We start from the raw sequence: 16900 nt of genomic DNA, 5'->3' as shown, positions 1-16900 counted from the left end.
TTCGTACTAGCGCCTTACAGTTTATAAGTTATAGGCAAAATTGCATAGAAAACCTAAAAAATTGTACGTGCCCAACCAATTATGTTTATTATCTAGACATCTAGTGGTAAATATTCAAACTAACTTATCGAATTCTGTAAATGTAAAATATATATAGTTGAAAAATATGAATAGAATTCTTTAAGTTCTAAATTAGATGTCTTTTCAGTAATGATCTGTCATAGGTGTTTATTTGACAGTTACAATGTTATTGTTCTTCTATGACTCATTTTTAAAAATAACAGTGTTTTTCATTTAAACAAAAATTACACTATTTTCTAATTTAGCATATCAGTGCCTGTTAACTTAAGTTATCCTAATTAAAGTGTTACTACATTGAAGTAATAAAATGTTTAAGAAAAAGCAGGACAAACAGAAAAGGAATAGTGGCCGTGATCTATCACAGGTATGTCTTTTAAAAAAAGTGCAAAAGCAATTGAATTACATTAAATTTCCCCCTAGTTTGGCTTGTTCAATATTCCTGACTTGAATAACCCAATGGATAATGAAGACGATGATGATGGTGACAGTGATTTAGAGGCTGAATTGGCAGCTTTAAGTGGTGGTGGTGGTGCTAAGCCAAAGAGACCTCCTAGAAGAAAGCCTATCTCCCAAGGAAACTTAGATTCTTTAGTTGCAGAAAGCATTAAGGATATTCCAAGTGATGAAGATGTGTCTGATGTTGACGATAATGATCCTGACTTATTAAATGAGCTACAAAATATTGCAGGTAAAAATAAATATTTATATACAATTTTAAAAACAACATATACTTTTCTTAGGTGAGCATATTATAATTTAACTATTTTTTATATTTATTCTTTTATTATTGCAACTTTTAATATAATTGAAATTTAGATAAAACTGATTTGTTTTATTCTTGCCTATATTCAATAATATTTATTATTGTATTTCAAAAATATATAAATATAATACGCCCATAAAATTTAATAAATATGTTTCAGGAGATGAACTAGCCCCAGAGGAATCAATTACAGAGAGTAACCCTGAGCCTGAACCAGCTAAACCAACATCTGACCCCTCATCTGATGTGCTCACTCTTTTGGAAAGTAGACTTAAAATGTATACAGAGGCTGAAGTTAATGCAAAAGCAGCAGGTGAAACCAGTAAAGTGAGAAGATATGGACGTGCCCAGAAAACACTAAAAGATTTGATCAAGCAAGCTAAATCTGGTCGAGCTATAAATAATGAGGATATTCCACCAGAAGTGCATTTCGTAAAAAGAAACCCGCCACCTACAGATGGTGAAGAAGCAACTGCTACACCTGCTTCCAGTGACCCCCCAGCTTCTGAAGCTGCATCAGCAGATCCACCAGTGCCAGCCATAACTAAAGAAATTAATACTGAATTGCTGAATTTGTTAAATGATCGTAAAATGCGTTACAAAATGGCTGCATTAAATTCTAAGAAGTCTGGAGATACTGAAACTGCAATGAAATATATTAAAATTGCTAAACAGTTTGATACTGTTATTGCTGCTGTTGAAGCAGGACAACCTGTAGATTTGTCTGGTATGCCAGGTCCTCCAGGAGATGGAATTGAACAAAATCAGGTTCAACAAAATAGTTCAGTAGACCCCCCTGCTGAAGAAGACAAGCCACAAGAACCAGTTCAAGCTCCAGCACTGATTACAGCATCTTCAGTTTTAGAAGCATTAGAACAAAGGTTGGCAGTTTTTAAAGAACAAGAGAACAAAGCTAAACAAGAAGGTAAAAACCTAAAAAACGAATACAATATACACAATTGATTGATTGATAATTACAGATAATCCAAGTAAAGTACGTAGATATGGAAGAATAATCAAACAGTTTGAACAAGCTATTAAACTACACAAGGCTGGTAAACCTATTCCTGTTGATGAACTTCCTACACCACCAGGTATAAAATTTTTTTCTAAATATATCATTGATAACTATTAACGCAAAAATAATTGAGACTTATTATCACATGTCGTGTCTTTACTGCAGATCAATGTTATTATATGAAACATAATTAGATTCTTACTACACTCACTTAACTTACAAGATAATTAATATTTAATTTTCCAATTATTATCTTTATTTTCTTGTATAATTAGGTTATGGACCAATACCAGTGGGTAATGGGGCTGATGCAGCTCCTAAAAGTCAACCAGAACCAACTCCTGCTGATACACCACCACGCCCTTCAAAACCCAGCCCTCCAAAGACACAGACAGGTACTACATTTGGTTAATTATTGCATGTAAATTAATTGAAATAATTTTCTATTTTTGATTTGTATTGTCATTTTTTTTTGTCAGGTGGACATACGCCCACTTCGAGGGCTGAAAAACAAGTAGTTATACTCTTGGCCAAACAAAAACAATTCAAAATGGCTGCTTTAAATGCCAAAAGACAAGGTAAGACTAATTGAGAAATACGTATATTTAACATTAAATATTTTTATAATATTTGTTGGAAAACGCAATATCAGCCAAAATGTTATTGGTAAAAAATTTCATCAGTGCGCAATAATATTTCTTTTCATATAAAATATTCAAATTTATTCATTGATGTCTTTTTTTGGCCCCATATTAAACTTATATTTTCGATAAGAAAAATGTTATAAGAATCATAAAATCTAAACTTACATTTCCAAATGAAATGTTAAAAATTGCTTATCATCAATTGTTGTTTTATTTTCCATACAGGTGAACTTGTACAAGCAATGGAATATCTAAAAACAGCGAAAGGATTTGATAGATTATTGGATGCAGCTCGAGCAGGTCTACCAGTCGATTGGTCCTCTATTCCTGTATCACCTGAGGCAAAATCTCAATTAGATAATGAGTAATTATTAATAATTAATACCTAATGTCTTATGTTATAGTTTAATTTTTTAGATATGATATTGTTATGGCGGACGAGTGTAATTTGGACGACAGTGCCGACGCAGATATTATGACTAGACTCGAAAACCAACTTTCTAAACAATTAAAGATGTGTCTGAGTACTAGAGATCATCATAAAGCTTTGGGTGATGTAGCTGGCATGAATAGGTTTGAAAGGTAATATTATGTATGTATAGCGGTGGCCAGAGAAATAGCACACATTACTATTTACTATATGGTGCCTTTTGTTTGTCATAACCGCCTGTAAAATATGTTTTAAAGTTTTTTGTATTGAATCGAAGGTCCTATTTGGAGGTAAATGAAAGTATTGTCTACTATCTAAACCTATTCTATTGAACTTGGATTCATCACTCCAAAGTACTCTTTTCCAAAATTCTGGAGGACATTCAATTTATTTTTGTTCACACTTTAGTGTTATTCAAATATACCTTTTTATACCAATACACTTTTTTACTAAAACAGATCCGTGCTAATTTTGTTCTAGTAAATATACTGATATTGTGTGACTCCATTAATTCATTTTTAGAAGAAAACAAAAGGATTTTCTTTCCTGATCCCAATTGGTATCTTAATAAATGGTATATAATATAAAGTAAATACATTCTTTGGCCAGAACTAATTTATACCTTTAAAGTAATATATTCGTTATTTTTAATATGTGTGTCAGAAAAAGCAAAATGTTTCATTTTGAATTAGTCAAATATCCTGTTTTAAAATACTTGCAAACTAAATTTGCATTTATTTATTTGTTTTTTAGATTAGCTATCAATGTTACTAAAGATCTTGATGTGGTTAGACTAGCACATAGAACTCCAGGAGCTAAAGTGCCTCTATTTCATTATGAAATGAAGGATTTCTCAATTATAAAGAGTTTTACAGAGCTAACTGACAATGATTTGGAACTGGTGATACTTAGGGGAATAAATTATAATGCCGCCAATCCAAAAGATGTCGATACCTATGTTAAATTTATTTTCCCATTTCCTCAGGTAAATATGTCTTTCCTAAAATTATTATTAATACATTAATAATCTGAGCATTGTGTTTTCAATTTTTAGGATACACCATTTTCTGATTACACATCAACTGTAAAAGACACCAATAATCCAGAATACAATTCTACATTTAATATTCCTATTCAACGAAATTCCAGAAATTGTCAAAGAGTTTTTAAACGTCACGGAATCAAATTCGAAGTGTATTCGAAAGGGTGAGTCATTGCTTCATTAAATTCTTCCACTACCAAGTTAATCACCTCTGCATGACATTCTGAAAAACTAATTATTTTTGTTAGTTGCTTTGCTAGTCCTAGTTTCTATTTTATCTACTTGCATTTTGTTACACCGTTTATTTCGGCCCACCGGAATTTGAGCAAAATTCGCATATTCACAATCATAGCTTGTTTGTTTAACAATGTGAGAGGCTTTGTCGGAAAGTAGCATGTGAAACTATCATCTCATAACTCACTAGTTGGTGGTGGAGTTCAAAACACAATGAATTTTTGCTCGAATTAGCGGGTGGGTATGCTAGCAGTTGCGCTAGCATCTTATGCGAATGTTTCAGTGGTTGGTTCAAAAGTGATTCTCTGATGGGGACTGTCAATCTAAAGCTGCAACCATTGGAGACGCAGTGTGAGATTCACGATAGTTTCGATGTAAGTAAAAAGCTTTAAATCGTAAGTTAAAATTTTAATTATGGTAGATTAAAACTTTTTATAAATAATTTTTGTTTTTACAAATATACACAAATTTCAAATTTGTTGAGTTTCAAATTTGTTGATTTTGTCTGTTATGAACTAAAAAATTCTATTCAATACGTTTTTAGTTTCTAATAAATAAGTAAAAGATATAACGATATTTCTGATGAATTTTGAGATTGTCGTCTATTTATGGAAAATACTAATTATATAGGTAACTAAGGTGGTATGATATTTAACAAAAGTGTTATTAACACGTTGAAGACGCATGTCCACCGGCCGGTCACTACGCAACAACATTAGCGGCCCACATGCTCACGGGTGGACACATGACATGTTTTACATGACCGCTTGTGTACACCTGTGGGCACGATTTAAATACAATTTATGTACAGTAGTCGATTCTGTAAATCTAGGGGTTAAATAATGTCTACCTCAAATTATTCTGCACTAAAAAAATATTTAAAAAATAATAAACGTAATTGACAATGCCGGCCCTTACAAGTGAAATACGATTTTCCAATGCGGTCTTCAACGTGTTAAATATCTTAATCATAACTAAAAGAAATTATAAGTTACGTCCTTTCTGTATCATAGACAACAATATTATTTATTTCGAAATTCACCAGAAATATTAGTCAAAAATAATTTACAATAATCACAAATTATATATTTTGTCAAACTCAATTTTCATTTGAAAAATAAGAGTTACATATACCTCAATTTTGCTTAGCATTTGCTAAGGATATAGTTTCTTTAGCATGTATATAATACTGTTGTGAAAAATTACAAAAAAAAGTTAATATACTTGTTGCCTAATGTCAGTTTTCCTTGTTAATTCGGAGGTTTGGTCATTTTTTGTCTATTTAACAGCCAAATTCAACCAATTTAAAACATTCTGTCTGCGTATTTTTTAACATAAAAATCTAAACCTTGTCTTCTTTCTATTTTAATTAATTATTAATATTCATATTAAGATTATTCTTTATATAATGTATGGTTTCAATAAATTTAAATCCACAAAATTTTATTACAGATAATGGATGGCAGAAAGAAAACTGGAGGAAAATTAGAAGTGCGCCTACGGTTAAGAAGTCCAATTGTTGCCCAGGAAATAGAACAATTGCAAGAAAAATGGTTAATTATTGATTCATAAAAATTTTTGATCAATTTCTACACAAAAGATTAATAATGTTCACCATAATATTCTGAATAAGCAAGTGCAAAATTGAATACTTCGTTAATAAACATCCCGGTATTGGAATTAATTTATTAAAATAATTTAATACGATCAAATTATTTTATACAGTACTAGTGATAACTTCCCACAAAAAAATAAGATGTTAAGATATAAGGTGAAGTGTGTATTGAATTATTTTACGTATTTAGATTTTACTATGACTTACGACTTATCCAATAAATGTAACTGTCATTAACATAAAATATTGTATATTGCCTATAATATGATATATTGTGATTAGTAGCTTTAAAAACCACAAAAATTTTATTATATAGAATATTACATAAAGATGTATATTTTGGAGTACTTGTTTGCCTTAGTGTTTCTTTTAACTTGGCGTTGTTAATATTGAATTGGTTTTTATTATAAATATGTATTTAGTAAAAAATAAATTTATACTACGTGTATAGTTTTTAATTAATCAAATCTGAACTTCTACTTCTAAAAAAATAATGTAAATGTATAATTTAAATTTTTCCTAGGTCTATCGTTCTATCGTACGCTGTATATGACACAAAAGTCCTCTTTGCATATACATAGATCATTATTATGTAGAATTATGAAGTAACATCAATATCCACTGTGCATTCTGATCATTTACGCTGCAAACAACTTCATTTTTATTGCTAGGTAGAGTAGAGTATAATATAAATTTATTTAAATTATATTATTTTTAGATTTTGATATATAAAATATAAAAAAAAATAAAATATATAAAAAAATTAAAAAAATATTTCAATATGGCGATCGAAAGTTGTTTTTGTTGACATTTCTTTGAAATTAAAAGTAATTCATTATATCAGTATGTATTTTTCATTATATTCATTAATTTAATGTACAATCGTTTTTATTTGAAAATGAAATTAAGTCTTGTATTATTGTTTTTTCATTTATTAAAAATGTTTATAATATATGAGTAATATTGTGTAACATACTTAAATTAATAAGTAAAATTTAATTTATTCGCACTTGCACTAAAACTACCTTATTATTATTAATGATGCAACTGTTAATTCGATTGCACTATTTATTTTTATTCAATGCAGTGATGTAAATTTTCTATATTTTACTTCAGTAACTACTTTTCATCAAACACACCCACATTTTAATTTAATACATTAATTTTTACATTGTAATACACATTTTCTTCATTGTTAAAACTGTTGAACAACTATAGAATGTATATTCTAATATGTACATAGATTATCGAGAACGTCTATTAAACTAATCAAATACAAAATAATGAAGGTATAACTAATGAACATAAGTTATTTTATATATAATTTCAACAATTTTAATATAATATAGCGTTGCAGTTATGAAAGAAAATTTCATTGCTAGAATAATAAGAAATTGACCCAGTTAGAATAATATTATATGTCAAACAAAAAACATACCTTTTTCAAACAGTGCTAAGGCTGAAGATGTTAAAAGCAAAAAGAGAAATCATAGAAAGGTAACCCCAAAAAGCCTAAAATATTAGGAGAAGCCACTGCCACCGTTTTTCTACCTTTTTGAAGAGTTTGCTGATCAATAATTAGATGGTCCAAGAACGAATAGAATAAGTGCTACAATGTCTTTGTAACTCTATCTGAGTTCTGTCTAAATTATTCTAAACAAAATTTAATCTTAATTGACAGTGGAGCCACTATGGATCATACCCTAATTAACTTGTTTTAGCTGTTTTATGTAGTTTATCAATTATTGTATTCAGAAATTAATTGTTGACAATAGATGGAGGCTAATAATTAGTTATTACAGTTTTTAAAAGTTTTTTTATCAATTATTTAAAAAAAAATTATATTGAAAAATGAGATATACCACATTTTAAATTTGGAAACTTTTGTTAGTGAAAATAAATACAGAATAAAATAGAGGATATAATTATTTATTGTATAAATAAATTTCTTAATAAATTTTATTACACAAATAATTGTTTCTTTTATAAGATAACAAATGAGACAATCAAATAAACTTTAACAAGATCTTGAATAGATAAAATTCAAAAACCTGGTCCTGATAATTGTGTCAATGTGCATTATTAATTGAAACTCGTGATTTTTGTTTATATATTTATGTATAAAATGTTCACTTATGTAAGCAGTTCATCTTAACGTAAATGAAAGTAAAGTCATAATAATACATATGACAAATTTCCCTTTTTGAAATTTATTATCACAACTATATTTTAACTGGATATTATATTTTATGTTGTATTATCAATACTTCCCTATTTAGAGCACGCAACTGGTGCATGGTACCTGGATGCTAACGATGGTGTTCTGGAAATCGTCACGTACTACATAGATTCGAGAACTGAAGCGATGATGAACGCCCATCGATTTAAAAAGTAGTAGTTATTGAAAAATCAGTATTATTATTTTTTTTTAAATATAGTTTTTTCTTTAATAATAATAAATATTGTCAAATATCATACTATTAACTTGAGATCGTTTTATTATAATTGTTTTGTCATTATTTTTTTATTATAATTGAATCAACATATTAAAACATTTAAAATGTTAATTCTGTGAATTTTCCATTAACTCTTTGTATTAAATATCAACAAACACTAGTTAGTATTGAATGATATCATACATGTGAGTTAAGGTCCCAGCGACCTTGTTATTCTTCCTAAACAGCCCCGTGGTCTATTTTTAATCGACCTACGGAAGATGTAATAATGCTAAGTGTTACGTCAGTGCGGGAAACGCAAAGCAAAACATTGTATTGTTGTTGGGAGTAGCACGGTGACGAATGACCGTGCTCAATCCACTGACATTTACTGTTCCAGCAGAGGTGTGGATAGTAACATCACAAGGCTGTTGATCCAACCGACACACACCCATTTCCATGCTCGACTCGAAAATGAGAGTAACTCAATTCTGCTAGCTTTCTAATGGGTCAATGTTTCATACATCATTTGAATGTATTTAGTTATAATATAAAGGAAATAAAAAGTCAATAGCCACCTTGTGGTTTAAAAGTAAGAAATGTAATTTCTTATTAAACTTTTTCAATTTTCTGTCTTTTGTGTTTCGAGTTATTAACTGAGCAAAGTTCAAAAGATTATTTTTATATTATTAATCCTATAAATGACTGTCAAATATAAAGAATGAAGTTAAAATGGACATAGAAATAATATATAATTCAAAAATATGTTGTTTTATACAACAACAACAACAACGAACAACAAATAATTTATAGTTTAATAATTATTATAAATAAATAGTTTAATTTTAGAACTCAAAATAAACGAAGTTACGAATATACCTGTTTTGTTTCCAGATAAAGTCATCCAATAGGTAAATATTGTAGACAATGAATATAAATAATATCTACGTGATACAAGTCAAGCACGCATAATATAGATAGACAACTCGTTCCATTAACCACGATATTTAGCGATTTATAACTCGTGGATTTACCATCAAATTAGCACGTGTTACAATATTGATATTTAATGATCGGTCATTGTGTTAATGCGTCCATATTTGCAATGTGAATACTTGAAAATGACATGTTCTTAGAAACATTAAATAAAACAAAATCTTAATTATGTTGTTTTGAAATATACTTTATTATTAGATATATGTTAGTGAAATTAATATATTTTCGTTTGTAAAAAAGGTTTAAAATTATAATTGGAACAATCATGTAAAATTCTAACTAAAAATAACACATGTATATATCTTGGTTAAATTAGAAAAATAAATATTCTTTTAATGCACTTATTACATAAAATTAAGAACCACTTTCAGGTCAAGATTAATTTCGAAGTGACAGAATAATAATCAACAGCAACATTATCGAAACCAAATCCCAGTATTTTCTGTGATAACGGAAATATGAGCAATCATATTTCAGTGGAATGCAACGAAAACAACACTGCACGCGTAGTGCACGTGAAGGTTTTGCGTTTTGTATATAAATATAATTGATCCGCCCATCCCTCGCCAATAACTAACGCAATTTATGTAATGTTCTATTGGTTTGGGAAAAAGTTGCGTCAATTAGTTTTCCGTTCACTTCCATTGACGTAAATTTTCACGCATATTGTGCATGACTGATGTATATTTGGTTGTTAGAGATTATGTTTATGCGATGAATAGTAGTATAATATAACTTATCGTATTATATCTTCAGTATTACTGAAACAAATATATAGAATAAATTAATTGCTACAAAGGTTGCACCTTAACTTTAAAATGGTAAAAATTAATCCTAGACTTTCCTATTTACTATTCATTCTCTCTTCAATAATAAATAAAATAGGTCAAAGTTTCTGCAACATCTCCAAACCACAACATTCCCTCCTTCAATTGTGTCATAAATATGGTACTTCCAATTGAACTATTTGAATCTTTTACATATACAGTAACGTTGCTTCCAAATATGTTAATTTTTTTAAAAACCACATTGATCTAATTTTAGAACATTCTATTTTTATGTTCTAGAGAAAACTATAGAGGATTTCCGATGGTCATATTTGACATTGAACGGTGTTCTATTTTTTAAATTCTGTATTTATTTGAGTTTCAATATATTCAGATTCTTTTGAATAAATTTAATTAATCTCTTATATTTTTTTGGCCCACCAGCTTGCCCAACATATTGTCTATGTTAATTGTTATTACTTTTTGCAGATATAATAATAATTTAATTTCCACCATACCACATACAAAATTCGAAACATATTTTATATTTGTAATAAATATTTGTATTTAGAATCAATATTCAGTTTAGATATTCATGTCTCCAAAGTATAGAGAAAATTCTTTTTAAAATTATTATCAAATATTTTATTATTCTTTAAATATTTTTAAGTCGTAGTTCTCTTGTTCAACTTTTAGATCTTTTTTCACTAAGGCATTCATTAGTTCTAGAAGTTAAAAGATTATTTATTTTGTACCACTTTTAAATATACATATATTAATAATAATAGCATAATTTTTCTCAAATGTAATGTTTATAAAGAATTTTGAAGTACAGACATCCGTCTCATATTTGTGTACATTGAATACTGAATGGGTATAAACTTAATCATATTTTAGTAATATCTAGCACTGATTATTATAAACTAAAGTTCAGCTTAGATGAAAATATATACCTGTGTTCTCTGTATCTTTTTTAAATTTTTCCACACTTTATATAAAACTCTATTTATCATGTTATAATAATAAATCAATCCAATTTATTCATAACGAACATTTCTATATTTTTCATTAATAATGAAATATCTATTATATACTTGGTCGAATTGTATTTGACAAATATCAAAATTGTTGATATGATATCATAAAATAACAAATTTTTATTAAATTGAATTTTCGACATGCGTGTAAGGAAAGTAAGTATCTTTTGCTGTTCTTCTTAAAACCTAAAATATGTCGATTTACCCTAAATTTAAATTTTATTGTAGTTTATTTACAAAATCACGATATATTTTCTGAGGCAACTTGTTATTTCAATAATACCTTTAAGACCACCATTGTAATCTGAGTTATGACATTCATTCATTTCATTCATTCTTGCAGTCAAAGCGTACACACATAATTATAAAAATTAAATTTCAGTATGAGTAATGTTGAATGTAAATTTATAAATACTATTTGAAATAATAAAAAAAACTTCTTTTGGAGTTATTTGTAATTATGTATTTTTTACATGTAATTTAATTTCCATATCATATATTCCATATAGTTCAAAACATATTTAATAGTTGTAATTACTATTGTTTTTCAGTGAAACTTTTAGATATCTCTCAATTTTGTACATTCATCAGTATTTATAAGTCGTTTTTCTTGGTTTACCAATCTTTCATTGAAACGTCGAAGTTTACCTTCGATGAAAATTTTTAAATCTTTTCCACACTTTACATTATACTCTGTTTATTATGTTAAAACATTTTCATAAAAATTATGATATTTATGATAAATGATAATTTAATAATTAAATTACTTATTTACTATTTGTCTGTATTAGTTCAACAATTGGCATTGAATTTAAATTTTATTGTAGTTTTATTTACAAGATCATGACGTATTTTCTAGGACAGCTTGTCACTTTATTAATACTTGATTATGATATTTCAACGTGCCTTTTACAACCTTACAATATTAAAAGATTACACATTTATACTTTTTATTTTAGTATAAATAATTTTGAGTGTAAATTAATCGAAATACGTCATTAAATTTGAAATAATTAAGACACATTGGAACGCCCACAGGCCCCTACCTTATTCTCCACATGCGCCTACGCCCTGACGTGCCACCCCAATAGACGTCAATGCACACCGATTTCCCCGACATTGACCCAAAACCGAGGGTTGACGGAAATTTTCTAAAGGCCGCCGCCTTGACGTCAAGGGGTTGGGGAAATGACCCGACCTTGACTAAAAGCGGTCGGAGGCAACAGTTTGTCCCCCGGGCGACGTCACGATCCGCTCCGGCCACGCCACAGCAACATGATCACCTAGGCAAATCCGTCTGAGCTTCTGCCATTGGGAATTTACGTCAGGCTATTTCTATATAATATTTAACGGGACGACACTTACCTTGAAGTATGCTCATTCACCTGAGCACAATGTTCACGTGGCAGATTTAAACTATTATTTGTTAAAAAACATGAGTTTTAACTCATTGTCTTTTTGAACTAGAAAAATTGTTCACAATTAGATTTAAGTCGAATATTACTCAGAATTTAAAAAAATTATTATTATGAATATTTTGGTGAATGCGCCGCGCCGACTATAAAAAATATGACAAAGCCAGTTCGAAATTTACACATTAAAGCAAATATTATTCAGTGAGACATTTTTAAACAATATGTGTATAAATAAATTGTAAATATATTAAAATAGAAGCGTGTGACGCGTCATATAAAAGAAGACTGCCAAAACTTGTACTATTTTAAGTGCTATTTAAGTCAACAATTAATTTTAAAATTTTTGGCAAGATATTTAAATAATGCTATTATAAAACGCATTATTCAGTTACTAGTTAAATCTCGTATAGTATTTTCTGTAAACATCAATTTGTAACTGTTTAATAACGAACTTTGAATAATTTAATTGTATTTGAGTTTTCATCTGAAATTTTAAATATTTTTTAAAAATTAGCAACATGTACGTATGTGCAAAACAGCAATAAAGTTTGTCAAATTTTAAACACATGTCAGGAACATAACAATTGTTGAAATTTCAAACTTCAAATAGTGCACTACACTTTTTCATATTTTTTCACGAGTTTAACAACTATAAAATCTCAAAGATAGTTGATTAATGCCATAATGTGAAAATAAATAAACAGTGTATGACATTGTTTATATTATATTAAATGTAGTAGACGTCATTGCATCATATCTGCTATTTGTATAACACCAACAGTGCTAATTCGATCTTTGTACCTGTTTATTTTTAAATTAATTTTTGATTAAATTATAATATTGAAACCTTATGTATAATATTCTATTTTAATTTATTTGCAATTGTATTTGAACTTAACTTACTTATACAGCGTGATTCACATAAATTACTCATTAGAAGTTTACGGAGAATGGAAACTATATATCTAAATCCAGTAGTTTTGAGGTATTAATTATTTTCTAAAAATTTTCACAAATTGATGAACTAACTAAAATGTTTCTAAAACCACAAACTATAATCCTATACGGAGCAATAATTAATACTCCCAAATTTTATATAGTGTTCGTTATTTACATTTAATTTTGTACATCTTAAAACACTGAATACCATGTACGTTTTAGCATAATTAAATAAAATATTAAGAAACCTTTCGATTGGCTTTAGCATTCCATATACGTAAAATGAATATTAACAGAGATTTTACCAAAAATGTGAAAATAACGCTCATTTTCCTTTGTGTACTGATAGTGAGCATGTTATGTGTATGACTACATTACATTACAATAAAAAAATTGCTGAAATATTATTTATTGTTTTTCTATTCCATTATAAGTCGCACAAATTAGCTTCTTTGCATTATATATGGACAAATTCTACTTATTATTAAATTGTTGCTTTAAATTACTATTAATATTTTCACTTTCATTTTATTTCATTTTTTTTTTAATTTTTACATGTAATAATAAATGTAAATAAATGAAATAATTTTTATGAATACGTTGAGGGAAGCAGTAAAACACTTGGGTAATTATCAAAACATATTTATTATTTAATAGTAGATTAAATTTTATGTACAAAATTAATAATCAAAATAAATAACATTACTATATTCCTAAAATCACAGACAAAAATATTATGAACATCCTTAACTACAGTGAAAGTGAATTAATGATGATTTGGAATGTTTATGTACAACATGGTCAGCGAAAAATCAGTCAAATTTACATAATAAAATTATACTTTTTTCAAGCCCTAACTTATTCTGGCAGATCCATTATATCAGTAAACTCAATAATACAAAACAGTCTTAGAACAATACGTCAGAGTTAACGAAACGTGATTAATGTGAGGCGGTTATAACCACGGGCGCTGGTTGCAGAGGCCTTAGAACAGCAGGAACCAGGTTAACTCGGTTGGATGATTGGGCTGGCCGTTCTTTCGCGTGCCTCTTCACGTGTTTGGCAAGATGATCGGAACGCATAAATCGCCTATCACACACGTCACATTTGAATTTCTTTTCGCCGGTATGCACACGTTTATGTCGCGATAACTCATCGGATCGTGAAAACTTCCTGCCGCAATCTTGCCATTGACAAATGAATGGTTTTTCCCCAGTGTGGATTCTGTTATGCGCCTTCAGATGCGACGACTTGAAGTAGTTTTTCGTGCAACCGGGGAATTTGCACTCGTAGACCCTTCTTCGGACTGGTTGTGCTTGAGGTGTTGGCGCGAAGAGTACGATCTGTGTTGGAATCGGACCTTCGGTGGATATTAATATTTGCGATGAATGTATAAATTTCGGTGCAATAGGCAAGGGTACTGTTACTTTGGGCTGGACTTTTACTTCTTTTTCTTTAGTGTCCTCCTTTGCCTGAACGACGGGTTCCTTCCTGCGGTTGCCCATTTTAAATTTGAGACTCTTGACGATATTTTCCTCTTTATGTACGTGGGGCATGGAGATCGGAGCGCAGGAACCGTCCGGATTCGCCTTCATTATAACGGATACGGTACGCACTTTTTCCGGTTTCTCGACAACTTCCGGTGGTGGTGTTAAACTAAGAAGTTGGCGCGCTAATTCACTAGTACAATGTCTCTTTTTCAAGGGATAGTCCAACTCCTCGGATTCGGAGTCCGACGGCTGGGGTGTGAGTACATTGGGGAAGAAACCTGATGCAGGCCTCTTCTGACCCAGTAGGAGCTTGTGAGGAAAGAGTGAACTCTGGCTAGACTCATCGTCAGAAAACTGAAACAAAAACGTCATAATTAAGCAGTGCAGACTAAAAAAACTAAAAAAAAATTAAAGGGTTGACAATATTAAACACAAAGTATAGGTCAACACCAGCAGTTTCACTAAACATGATTAAATAAAAATGAGAAATAAAATATTAAATAGGAATAGTAACTGATCCTTACGTTTTTCAATGGGGGTGTGTTGGGTGGCGATAAAATTATTGCCGGCGATAGATCCATATTTCCGAACTACCACTGTTTAAAAGTCACAAAGAAATAAAATATGTTAGGAGACCAACAAGCCGTGTACGAGCACGTTTGGTGTATCATTTAAAATGAAATCAGTATTTTGAAAGAAAAGCGGAGAGCTCTTGATGTTATTGCTCTGTCCACGCTGCGCTGGGGTGTGCGACATGCACAGGGTCCGTGTCGACCAATCAGAAACGGGGGCTCGCCGTTTTCGGCCAACTGCTGCGAGGCGATCATCCGGGGCCCGCGTGATCACTTGCATGGTGTTCACGTGCACACGGGATGATATCGGTGAGTAGTGTCGTGATTGTGACGTCATAGAAGCGTGTTAGCGAGACGTACGTCATCGGCGGGCCCGCTGAAAAGGTGTGTTAACAGTTTATTTTAGACGCACAAGCGATGTTGTCTATTTGAGGCGGAATTCACCTGAATAGTTGACGTGGTTTATACGTGGTCATGCCGGTCGGTGGTGTTAATGATTCATTACCATTATTAACGACGCGCACTCTACGTGTGTGGAAGAGTATCCGATTTCAAGGTGCAAAGTACAGCACGTGGATACGTAGCAATAAGGATCACTGAATTTCCTCACGTTAATCTCAAAAAAATATACTTATACTTACAAAACCAAATTGTGTATATTCAACCCAGGATGCAGTAAACTCATTAGACTGAACTTCCGGACTCCCATCAGATAAAATGAACCAAGTTGTTATTAGAGTAAAAGTAAATTTTCCGATAATAATCAATTTATTGATCTGTTGGTTTATATGGAAAAAAAATCTGAACCTGAAGCTGTATGGGTCGAGTTAATTTTTAAATCATTACTGAAATATTCCATTAATGAATTATTAAAAGAAATTAACAAGTAGACATAAATAATGTTCATATAACTTATAATAGACATCTAACATAATAGCTTATAACGTGTCTCTTATGTTTTAAACCATTTTTTTGTTTATTGTTTATAAATAACATTTAGCAGTAATATAAAAGTGTACAAATATAAACCTGTATGGCTTTTACATGTAATTTACATAGAAAATTAAAAATTATTTAGTTTTTTTTACACAAAATTATTAATATTCTCGTGAAAAAGGTATTGATTTAAATTTTTTATAACAATTACAATTTAACATGAACTACTTTTCTAATTTATTTTGAACAAAATTCATTTCCATTTTCGCCGGATTTGACATTAACATGTTTTTTTTTAATGGAATACCCCATATATAATACCTATATATATATACCATGTCCTATACTTATTTAAGTAGTTTTTGAAATACACAAATGAAATAGTATTCCCAAATATTATATAGGGTAGCATTTGTTTTATATCTGACAACATTACATTACACCTGTGGAAATATCTCTGTAAATATTAATTTTATTATAGGGAAT

At 29.7% G+C, this 16900-nt stretch overlaps 2 protein-coding genes across 4 annotated transcripts; one reads left to right on the top strand and one right to left on the bottom strand.

Moving 5' to 3' along the window:
* The first annotated feature begins 248 nt into the window (after positions 1 to 248).
* Positions 249 to 6273, top strand: LOC109596235 (coiled-coil and C2 domain-containing protein 1-like). 3 transcript variants are annotated; one of them, XM_020011741.2, is made up of 12 exons: positions 249 to 445; positions 502 to 769; positions 1005 to 1769; positions 1825 to 1938; positions 2138 to 2257; positions 2342 to 2440; positions 2732 to 2870; positions 2924 to 3088; positions 3690 to 3921; positions 3991 to 4142; positions 4466 to 4586; positions 5665 to 6273. In XM_020011741.2, exons 1-12 carry the CDS (start codon positions 389 to 391, stop codon positions 5782 to 5784), a joined length of 2352 nt encoding a protein of 783 aa, XP_019867300.2. In that variant the 5' UTR covers positions 249 to 388; the 3' UTR covers positions 5785 to 6273. The 3 variants fall into 3 exon arrangements, with proteins under 3 accessions (XP_019867300.2, XP_019867292.2, XP_019867308.2); XM_020011733.2 differs by having other exon boundaries at positions 4463 to 4586; XM_020011749.2 differs by having other exon boundaries at positions 251 to 445; positions 4496 to 4586.
* Positions 6274 to 14042: 7769 nt separating this feature from the next.
* On the bottom strand, positions 14043 to 16326 carry LOC109596395 (Krueppel-like factor 11). The gene is made up of 3 exons (XM_049966510.1): positions 15923 to 16326; positions 15431 to 15854; positions 14043 to 15260 (listed from the first exon to the last, which is right to left on the bottom strand). Exons 2-3 carry the CDS (start codon positions 15485 to 15487, stop codon positions 14358 to 14360), a joined length of 960 nt encoding a protein of 319 aa, XP_049822467.1. The 5' UTR covers positions 15488 to 15854; positions 15923 to 16326; the 3' UTR covers positions 14043 to 14357.
* Between the last annotated feature and the right edge of the window lie 574 nt (positions 16327 to 16900).

This window comes from Aethina tumida, chromosome 4 (assembly GCF_024364675.1).
Source record: "Aethina tumida isolate Nest 87 chromosome 4, icAetTumi1.1, whole genome shotgun sequence".
NCBI classification, from domain to species: Eukaryota; Metazoa; Arthropoda; class Insecta; order Coleoptera; family Nitidulidae; genus Aethina; species Aethina tumida.
Note: the sequence above shows the minus strand (reverse complement) of the source record. Positions and strands in the feature narration are given on the sequence as shown.

Bases quoted from the DNA above. Each gene is read 5' to 3' on its own strand.
- LOC109596235 (XM_020011733.2), top strand. From the start codon at position 389: ATGTTTAAGAAAAAGCAGGACAAACAGAAAAGGAATAGTGGCCGTGAT. The intron at 1,770-1,824 runs GTAAAAACCTAA...TGATAATTACAG, and splicing joins GAACAAAGCTAAACAAGAAG to ATAATCCAAGTAAAGTACGT. The intron at 1,939-2,137 runs GTATAAAATTTT...TTGTATAATTAG, and splicing joins TGAACTTCCTACACCACCAG to GTTATGGACCAATACCAGTG.
- LOC109596395 (XM_049966510.1), bottom strand. From the start codon at position 15,487: ATGGATCTATCGCCGGCAATAATTTTATCGCCACCCAACACACCCCCA. The intron at 15,261-15,430 runs GTAAGGATCAGT...TTTTTGTTTCAG, and splicing joins ACACACCCCCATTGAAAAAC to TTTTCTGACGATGAGTCTAG.